Source organism: Rana temporaria, chromosome 8 (genome assembly GCF_905171775.1).
Source record: "Rana temporaria chromosome 8, aRanTem1.1, whole genome shotgun sequence".
Classification (NCBI taxonomy): domain Eukaryota; kingdom Metazoa; phylum Chordata; class Amphibia; order Anura; family Ranidae; genus Rana; species Rana temporaria.
In genome coordinates this window covers 182,886,925-182,897,022 of record NC_053496.1, presented here as the reverse complement: position 1 = coordinate 182,897,022, position 10,098 = coordinate 182,886,925, and the positions used below count along the sequence as shown (strand labels likewise).

General features: G+C 51.6%; 1 protein-coding gene and 1 pseudogene across 1 annotated transcript in view; both read right to left on the bottom strand.

Moving 5' to 3' along the window:
* Positions 1 to 2,058: 2,058 nt before the first annotated feature.
* On the bottom strand, positions 2,059 to 2,194 carry LOC120912538 (annotated as a pseudogene).
* A 5,611-nt stretch (positions 2,195 to 7,805) lies between these two features.
* LOC120910584 (zinc finger protein OZF-like) overlaps positions 7,806 to 10,098 on the bottom strand; it is a 43,564-nt gene continuing 41,271 nt past the window's right edge. Inside the window, exon 7 of the mRNA XM_040322342.1 lies at positions 7,806 to 7,885. Coding sequence (XP_040178276.1) covers positions 7,806 to 7,885 — 80 coding nt within the window. The remainder of the gene's footprint in view (positions 7,886 to 10,098) is intronic.

Here is a 10,098-nt window from a genome sequence, read left to right as displayed (position 1 = left end):
CACGCTGTCATTCCTGCAGAATCCGCCTGTGGCCTGGCTGTACCTAGAGCATTTGGCACCCGGGACGGATCCTATATCTGCCCCCCCCCCACGGTAAAATTTAAAATCCCACTGTGCCCCCTGCATCCTTCAATATCTCTGTCACTACTGTGTACCCCTCTCCACAACTGCACCTCTGGACCCCTTTACATTATACAACACTCTGCATCACTTTACAATTCACAGCCCCCCACAGCTCTAGACACCTATATGTTACACAGACACCCCTCTAACCGTTCTGGACCCCCTGCATGTCACGCAGACCTCCCTACAGTCTCCCCCTACAGTGCAGACCCATCCCCCTACAGTCCCCCCCTACAGTGCAAACCCCCCTTACAATACAGACCCACCCACACACAATACAGATCCCCCCACAATGCAGAACCCCCCACACACACAATACAGACCCCCCCACAATACAGACCCCCCCCCACACACACAATACAGATCCCCCCACAATGCAGAACCCCCCCCCACACACAATACAGACCCCCCCACAATGCAGAACCCCCCACACACACACAATACAGACCCCCCCCCACAATGCAAAACCCCCCCCCCCCCCCACACACAATACAGACCCCCCCAAAATGCAGACCCCCCCCACAATACAGACCCCCCCACAATGCAGAACCACACACAATACAGACCCACACACAATACAGACCCCCCCACAATGCAGAACCCCCCGGACACACAATACAGATCCCCCCCCCACACACAATACAGACCCCCCCCACACAATACAGACCCCCCCACAATGCAGAACCCCCTCCCCCACACAATAAAGACCCCCCCACAATGCAGAAACCCCCCCCCCCCACACACACAATACAGACTCCCCCACAATGCAGAACCACACACAATACAGACCCCCCCACAATGCCGAAACCCCCCCCCACACAATACAGACCCCCCCACAATGCAAAACCACACACAATACAGACCCCCCCACAATGCAGAACCCCCCCCACACAATACAGACCCCCCCACAATGCAGAAACCCCCCCCCCCCACACAATACAGACCCCCCCACAATGCAGAACCACACACAATACAGACCCCCCACAATGCAGAACCCCTCCTCTCCCACACAATACAGACCCCCCCCCCCACAATGCAGAACCACACACAATACAGACCCCCCCACAATGCAGAACCCCCCACACGCAATACAGACCCCCCCACAATGCAGAAACCCCCCCCCCCACACACACACACACAATACAGACCCCCCCACAATGCAGAAACCCCCCCCACACACACACACACACACAATACAGACCCCCCCACAATGCAGAACCACACACAATGCAGAACCCCTCCTCCCCCACACAATGCAGAACCCCCCCACATACACACACACACTATAGATCATCTGAGCCACGTGCTGCACACACACAGCACAGGAAAAGGGGGAGGCGGCTGCACTGTGCTGGGCTGCCTGTGACTGAGACAGACAGTCACAGGCAGCTGAGACTCATTAGACCCGTGGCGCTGCAAAGGGAATTATTGCTGCCGGGTCCCGGGTGTGCTGACGGCTCGCTCGGGTGCGACTTGCACCCTCCATGCCTGCTGTGTGTCTGCCGCTGCCTCCCGGCTGTCACCAAGCATGCCACCCGGCGCCAAGTCGTATTCAGTCACGCGGGGGGGGGGGGCGCCGTGCCGCGCCGCGCCGCCGAATCTGACTGTGACCACAATCTGTGCAGGTCGTCAGGCGCCCATATTGCTATGGCGCCCTGAGCGACCGCACAACCCGCACACCGCAAAGGCCGGCCCTGACCAGCAGCACCCTTCCCAGCCAGGAAGTTAGGAGTTTCGAGCAGGCTACTTCCACCACTCCCGTCCCTCCCTCCCAATCACGTTCGGGAAATACTAACCACTCCCCCGCTGGGAAGGAGGAGCAAGTGTTCTCTCCCAAACAACTGACCGGGGCAGGCACCACAAAATCCAGGCCAAAGGCCTCGGCTTCGAACTCATGTTTCTCTGTCCAAATCAGAAGGCTTCCACCTCCACGCCAGCAGGTTTAGCATCTGCCAACTGCCATCCCTTTCCACCTCGCCGTGTACTCAGGACGGTTAGCATAGCACCACCTACTGGCAACTGATAAGAACAGATACTACACTTGATCTTAGCCAAAAGGCCGAGAAGCGGAACCCTTATCTGAGCAAGCAGCCTGGCAGGCCAGGAAAGGGGTGGAAGCGAGCAAGTGGCTACCCTCCTGAACCATACCAGGCCACATGCCCTCAACATGGGGAGGGCATCCATCTTCAATCACGCCACCCGACGGAAAAGAAACAAAAATAATCCGCCTCGATGGGAGGCCTCCCGGCGACTGCTGTCTTTTCGCTGTGACAGCTGTTGTATAGGCTAATGTAATGTAATCGGATGACCCAGCCCCCTCTGACAGCACATGACATCAGAAAAGGGCGTAGTCACTTGGTTACGTCACCGGATGGCCCCACCCTTGCCTATATAACAGATGTCACAGCCACAGCCAAGAGACAGCAGTCGCCGGGACGCCTCCCATTGAGGCAGAGATTTTTTTTATATCAATTTCTCTGATCTGTCGGATGGTGTGATTGAAGATTGATGGACATTGCAGGACACTTTTTTTTTTTTTTTTTTAAAAAGGAATTGTCAAAAACTGTCTATTGTGGTTTTTACTTTTTGACACTTTTTTTGTTGAATGGGTAGGGGTACGATGTTCACTCATACCCATTCACATAGGAGAGGGCGGGATCTGGGGGGCCCCTTGTTAAATATAGTCTACATTACACAAAATTATATATATATATATATATATATATACACACACACACACACACCGTATTTATCGGCGTATGCCGCGCACTTTTTTGCCCTGAAAATCAGGGCAAAATCGTGGGTGCGCGATATATGCCGATACCCGCTTCCCGCGCTTAGTTTGAATGCCTGTGCCGACATATACCGAGCGCAGTACACTCGGCTACATTCGGCCAGGCTCGGCTTCGCTCGTAGTCACGCTCTGTGACGTTTATGCGTGAGAGGCCGAGCGTGGCCGAATATACCCGGGTGTACTGCGCTCGGTATATGTCGGCGGAGGCTTCAAACTGAGCGCGGGAAGCGGGGATTCGACACGGAGGCAGCGTGGGAGAAACCGGGAGGACACCACCAAGGCCGCAGACGGACGCCGGACCGGACGATGGATGCCAGGAAAGACACCAAAACTGTAAGTAGTAAAATGTAATAACATTTTTTTTTACAGGATTTTAGGGTCAACATTAGGGGTGCGCACTATACGCCGGAGCGCGCAATACCCCGATTAATACGGTACATACTAAGCTGCCTGCAGGCCACTAACTAACCTGCCTCTAGCTATCGTTCTCTCATTCACAAACTCTATATACGGCCGTTCTGTAAGCAGCCTTAGATAGTGTGAGTCATGATTGGCTAAAGGCACCCTACTGTTGGCCAATTATGGCTCTCACAGCAGAGCACGCTATGATTGGCCAAAGCATGCAGGCCAGTTGAATGCTTTAGCCAATCGTCAGACATCAAATGCACTGCGATCTCGCAGTGCATTATGGGGCGTTCCCCGTGCTCAAATTTGAACGCCCCATAATGTTTGGTATTAGCTGAACTTACGTTCGACTTCAACATCGGGACCATGCCCACCCCGGCAACATAACTAATAGCAACACACACCATTTTATTCTCTAGGGCCTCAGCTAAAAAAAAAAAACATATAATGTTTGGGTGTTCTAAGTAATTTTCTAGCAATTATGACTGAATACATTGGGCCAGATCCACAAAAACCTGGCGCAACTTAAAAAATCCCATTTAAGTTACACTGCCTTAAAATTTCTACCTAAGTGCCCGATCCACAAAGCACTTACCTAGAAATATTTTAGGCTGTGTAACTTAAATCCGGCCGGCGCAAGGCGTTCCTATTCAAATGGGGCGAGTCCCATTTAAATGAGGCGCGCTCCCGTGCCGGCCGTACTGCGCATGCGCGAAGTTACGTTATGCCGAGTTTTGTGGATCGCGCCGGCTTAAAAAAGTTGCGTCGGGGAAAAAAAAAAAATTTGACAGCGTCGCTCGGCATGCATTCCTGAGGGAGAACTCCATGCCAATTTTCAAAGAAAAAACCGGCATGGGTTCCCCCCCCAGGAGCATACCAGGCCCTTAGGTCTGGTATGGGTTGTAAGGAGACCCCCCTACGCCGAAAAATCGACGTAGGGGGTCCCCCTACAATCCATACCAGACCCGTATCCAAAGCACGTTACCCGGCCGGCCAGGAATGGGATTGGGGACGAGCGAGCGCCCCCCCCCCTCCTGAGCCGTACCAGGCCGCATGCCCTCAACATGGGGGGGTTGGGTGCTCTGGGGCAGGGGGGCGCACTGCGGGCCCCCCCACCCCAGAGCACCCTGTCCCCATGTTGATGAGGACAGGACCTCTTCCCGACAACCCTAGCCATTGGTTGTCGGGGTCTGCGGGCGGGGTGCTTATCGGAATCTGGGAGTCCCCTCAAATAAGGGGGCCCCCAGATACCGGCCCCCCCACCCTAAGTGAATGGATATGGGGTACATCGTACCCCTACCCATTCACCTGGAGGCAAAGTGATAGTTATTAAACACACAACACAAGGCTTTTTAAAATCATTTATTAGTCTGCTCCGGAGGCCCCCCCTGTCTTCTTTAGCTCTAATACCAGGGGGGGCTTCTTCTTCCGCTCTCCGGGGGGGTCTTCTCCGCTCTCCGGGGGGGGGTTTCTTCTTCCGCTCTCCGGGGGGGGGGTCTTCTCCGCTCTCCGGGGGTCTTCTTCTATCCTCGCCGCTCTCCGCTGTTGACTCGGCGCACCCCGGTTCTTCTCCAGCTGTCCGGTGCCTTCTTCTTCAGCGCTGGCTGCCTGCTATCTTTGTGTGTTAGCTCAATTACTAGCAGGCAGCCAGCGCGGTCTTCTGTGACGTCATGTTCTTCTCTTCTCTTCTCCCTTCTTCCGATGTTGACTCGACGCCTCTTGTCACTGCAATGATGGAAGCGCGCCTTGCATTTATATAGGCATCACCGTCCCATCATGCTCCGGTAGGTACCCACGTGGTGGGTGCCTACCCACGTGCACCCACCACGTGGGTACCTACCAGAGCATGATGGGACGGTGATGCCTATATAAATGGGATGCAAGGCAGCGTAGAATATGCAAATGACTAGTCACGCCGATTCTCTAACCTACGCTTGCCCGCCATAGTGTTTTAACGTCGTTTCCGTAAGCGATACGCGGCGTAAAGATAAACATGCCCCCTAGGTGGCGTACTCAATGTTAAGTATTGCCGTCGATCCCGCGTCGAAATTTGAAAATTTAACATCGTTTGCGTAAGTCGTCCGTGAATGGCGCTGGACGCCATTTACGTTACAGTCAAAACAAAAGACAAGAGACTTATGCCAGTCGTATCTTAGGCCCCATACACACGATAGAATCCATCCGCAGATAAATCCCAGCAAATGGGTTTCTGCGGATAGATCCTATGGTGTGTACACGCCAGCGGATCTGTTTCCGCGGAGAAATCTCCTCTGGGATGGATTCCAGCAGATCGGATATTTGCTGACATGCACAACAAATCCATCTGCTGGAATCCATTCCAACGGATGGATCCGCTCGTCTGTACAGACTTACCGGATCCATCCGTCCAAAGGGATTCCCCGCACGCGTCGTAATGATTTGACGCATGCGTGGAATTCCTTATATGACAGCGTCGCGCCCGTCGCCGCGTCATAATCGCGGCGACGGCGCGACACGTCATCGCCAGAGGATTTCCGCGCGGATTTCAATGCGATGGTGAGTACACTCCATCGCATCGAAATCTGCGGAAATCTTTGAGAGGATTTATCCGTGGAAACGGTCCGCTGGACAGTATCCGCGGATAAATTCTCTCGTGTGTATGGGGCCTTAGGCTAAAGTCGGCGTATCTAGCTTTCTGAATACAGAAAGTAGATACACCGGCGCAACTAAGCAATTACGCGGCGTATCTATGGATACGCAGGCGTAATTGCTACCTGAATCTACCCCAATGTTCCCTTAGCCACAGCGTATTGCCAAGTTGGCTCCAGTGATGATGGGGATGGAGGGGGAGATGATGATGAGCTCACTGACGTGACTTGGGTACCGGTTAGAGCAGAGGAGGTAAGTGAGGGTGAGGCACAACCCCAAAGAGGCAGCTATCATGGACGAGTAAAGAGCAGCCACCCTATTCCTTCAGATTGTGGAGCTCTTGGGCCAGATTCACAAAGAGATACGACGTTGTATCTACAGATACACCATCGTATCTCTGATCCTGGTCCTATCTATGCGCCTGATTCATAGAATCAGTTACGCATAGATATGGCTAAGATCCGACAGTGTTACACTGTCGGATCTTATTTTCGATTTAAAAATGGCGCCGGGGGCGTTCCCGCTGATTTACCTTGAATAATATGTAAATCAGCGAGATACGCAAATTCACGAACGTACGCGGACCCGACGCAGTCTTCTTACGACGTTTCCGTAGCGGCTTTCCCGTCGTATACTTACCCCTGCTTTTATCAGGCGCAGCCAATGTTAAGTATAGCCGGCGTTCCCGCGTCAAATTTGAATTTTCTAACGTCGTTTGCGTACGCCGATTCACAAACACGCGCGTCGCAAGTCACACTCACGTCAAAACCACTGACGTCCTAGTGACGTCAGTGGGAGCAATGCACGCCGGGAAATTCCCCGGACGGCGCATGCGCATTTAAATCGGGGCGGGAACGCGCCTGATTTAAATAGTACACTCCCCCTAGCCGCGTAATTTGAATTCCGCCGGGGGATTTAGGATCCGCCGCCGCAAGTTTGGAGGTAAGTGGTTTGTGAATTAGCCACTTGCCTCTCAAACTTGCGGGAGCGGATCTTAATTCACGTAGATCGAGTGGATCTATAGATCCGCTGATCTACGTGAATCTGGCCCCTTATCTCCTGTCCACTTCCCACAGCTCAGCTGTCTGGGCCTTTTCTAGCACATGTCCAGCCGATCGTACTGTTGCAATTTGCAAATTATGCTGTAAGCAGATTCAAGCGTGGCAAAAACCCCAACCATTTGGGTACCACATGCTTGACAAGGCATTTAACCTCCCACCACTCAGCCCACTGGCAAGAGCACCTTAAAGCGGGGGTTCACCCTTAGAGGGCACTTTTCCCCCTTAGATTCCTGCTCGTTTTTACTAGGGGAATCGGCTATTTATTTTAAAATATGTGCAGTACTTACCCGTTTACGAGACGCATCCTCTCCGTCGCTTCCGGGTATGGGCTTCGGGAATGGGCGTTCCTTCTTGAGTGACAGTCTTCCGAGAGGCTTCCGACGGTCGCATCCATCGCGTCACGATTTTCCGAAAGAAGCCGAACGTCGGTGCGCAGGCGCAGTATAAAGCCGCACCGACGTTCGGCTTCTTTCGGCTACGAGTGACGCGACGGATGCGACCGTCGGAAGCCTCTCGGAAGGCTGTCACTCAAGAAGGAACGCCCGCTCCCGAAGACCCATACCCGGAAGCGACGGAAGAAGATGCAGCTCGAAAACGGGTAAGTACTGCTCATATTTTAATACAAATAGCCGATTCCCCTAGACCGAACGAGCAGGAAGCTAAGGGGATAAAAAATTTTTTTTTACAAATGGGTGAACTCCCGCTTTAAAGCCACACAGGTCTACCCCGCTATATCTCATGTCATGACCTCTCAGCAGCCTCCACTGACAGGCATAATGGTATAGCGAAGGGTGTCACAAGTCCTTGTAGCACATCTGGCAGTAGCACACCACAAGATGTAGACTATAGCAGGCAAATTTCTCTGCCCCCGCTGCTGCAGAGGAAAAAAGAAAAAACAGTCACTGCCACCCACATGCCTAGCTTTCAAATTGCTGACTTTACAACTCCTGCCTTTCTGTCTGGTGAATTCTGCCCGCTTCCGTGAATTTTCAGAATGTGCGGTACCACAAAGGCAGGTTCCCGGTCGCTATTTCTGTTCACATAAGGCCATTTCAGCTCTTTACCATCACGTATAAGGCAATGTTGTGGCATCATTGGGCAAGGCAGTCAGCCGCAATGTGCACTTAACTGCTGACACGTGGTCCAGCAAGCATGGTTAGGACAATATATATTTTTTTTCCACAAGAAGATGGGACAATATATTTAGTTCACAGCACACTTGGTAACTGCTTTCAGCTCCGAAGGATGCAGGACAGGGCTCAGTGCTGCAGCTTGTTGTGCCCCCACGTCTCCATACAGCTGGTGGTGATGATGTGAGATTTGTCAGCTCAAACCCCTCATCCTCCTCTCCATGCCCTCCTCTGCTGAATTGTCCCATGAGCTACTAGTACCCTCTAGGGTGACCACGTGTCCCGGATTGCCCGGGACAGTCCCGCATTTTGCAGGTCTGTCCCGGGCACAATACAGTGTCCCGGAATGAAACTGACACAGCCACCCCCCCGGGCCAATCTGATGCCCCCAAAAAAGGCCGCCACATCACCGCTTTACTCACTGACAGTACTTGTCCTTGCCAGGAATGCCTGGAGGAGCACAATCCCTGCCCCCTGCTTGTGATTGGAGAAATAATAAATCCCGCCTCTTGTGTCCAATCACTGTGCTGTGATTCGTTACAGCACAAGCTGATTTTTGGGAAGGGAGGGTGTCCCTGAATGGTAGTTTGGAAATGTGGTCACCCTACCGTGTTTCCCTGAAAATAAGCCTGGGTCTTATATTAATTTTGGCAACAAAAGACACAGTAGGGCTTATTTTCGGGGTAGGTCTTACCATGTAATGTGCTGTCTTCTCTCCCCCTCTCCCTCCCTGCCTGACAGGAATCCCCAGTGTAAACTGAGTTAAAATGCTTGTAAAATCCTATAATACACTCTATTACAGTAGTATATAATGTACTATGTGTGTTTTTCTGTAATACAATTGTGCCAAATACCTTCATTATAGCGCTTCTGTGACCCGCCGGAGCTCTCTTCCCCGCAATTATATTACAGAAACACACACATTGAACATTATATACTACTGTAATAGAGTGGATTATAGGATGTTACAAACATTTTAAACTAGGGCTTATTTTCGGGGGAAGGGCTTATATTGCAGCCCTCCTGGAAAATAACACTAGGTCTTATTTTCAGGGTAGGTCTTATTTTCGGGGAAACACGGTAGTACCCCTAAGCATTCAAGGGGCTATTCAATGAGTCAGGCTAAAAGGTGCCATGCAGTACTTCAGATGGTCTGTATAGGGGACAGGAGCCACACCAGAGCAGAGATTATTTCAGCTCTGCAGGGGCAGGTCCAGAGGTGGTTCAAGCTACGCCAGCTTGAGTCAGGAATGGTGGTGTGTGATAATGGCAAAAAAAAACTCCTGTCCACCCTTAGATAGGGAAAGTTGACATGTGCCATGCCTGCCTGGCACATGTCCTCAATTTGGTGGTGCAGCATTTCTTAAACAGGTAACCAGGGTTGGAAGATCTGCTTAAGCAGGCCAGACGAGTCTATAGCCATTTCAGGCGGTCATACACAGACAGTGGTTGGCTCAAATTCAGCGGAAATTCCACTTGCCCGTAATCCTTTATAGTGCCGTCGTACGTGTTGTACGTCACCGCGCTTTGCTAGAGCATTTTTTTAAAACGACGGTGTGTGGGCAACATCGTTTTAATGATGAAGTTGGGAAAACGTCGTTTTTTCGACATGCTTAAAAATTATCGTGTGTACGCGGCATAAGCCTTCAAGATGGGCACTTTTACATTTTTCCAGTTCGGGATCCAAAGACTTCAATGGGATTCCTTGTTCGGCTCCGAACTTTTGCGACGTTCGATGGTTATGGAGTTTATTTGGTCTATCTCTACTTCCTATGTTTCAAACGGCGTCTCCTGACATTTAGGGGTCTATTCATAAAACTTTTGCATAGTATTTTTCCCGGTGAAAGTGCATGTACGTTCCTTCTGTGCGAACGGAGGCAAAGAATAAATGTTATTAGGCAATTTGGAGGTCAAATGTTTTCCATTGATTTAAAGTGGAAAAATACGACTTTTGACT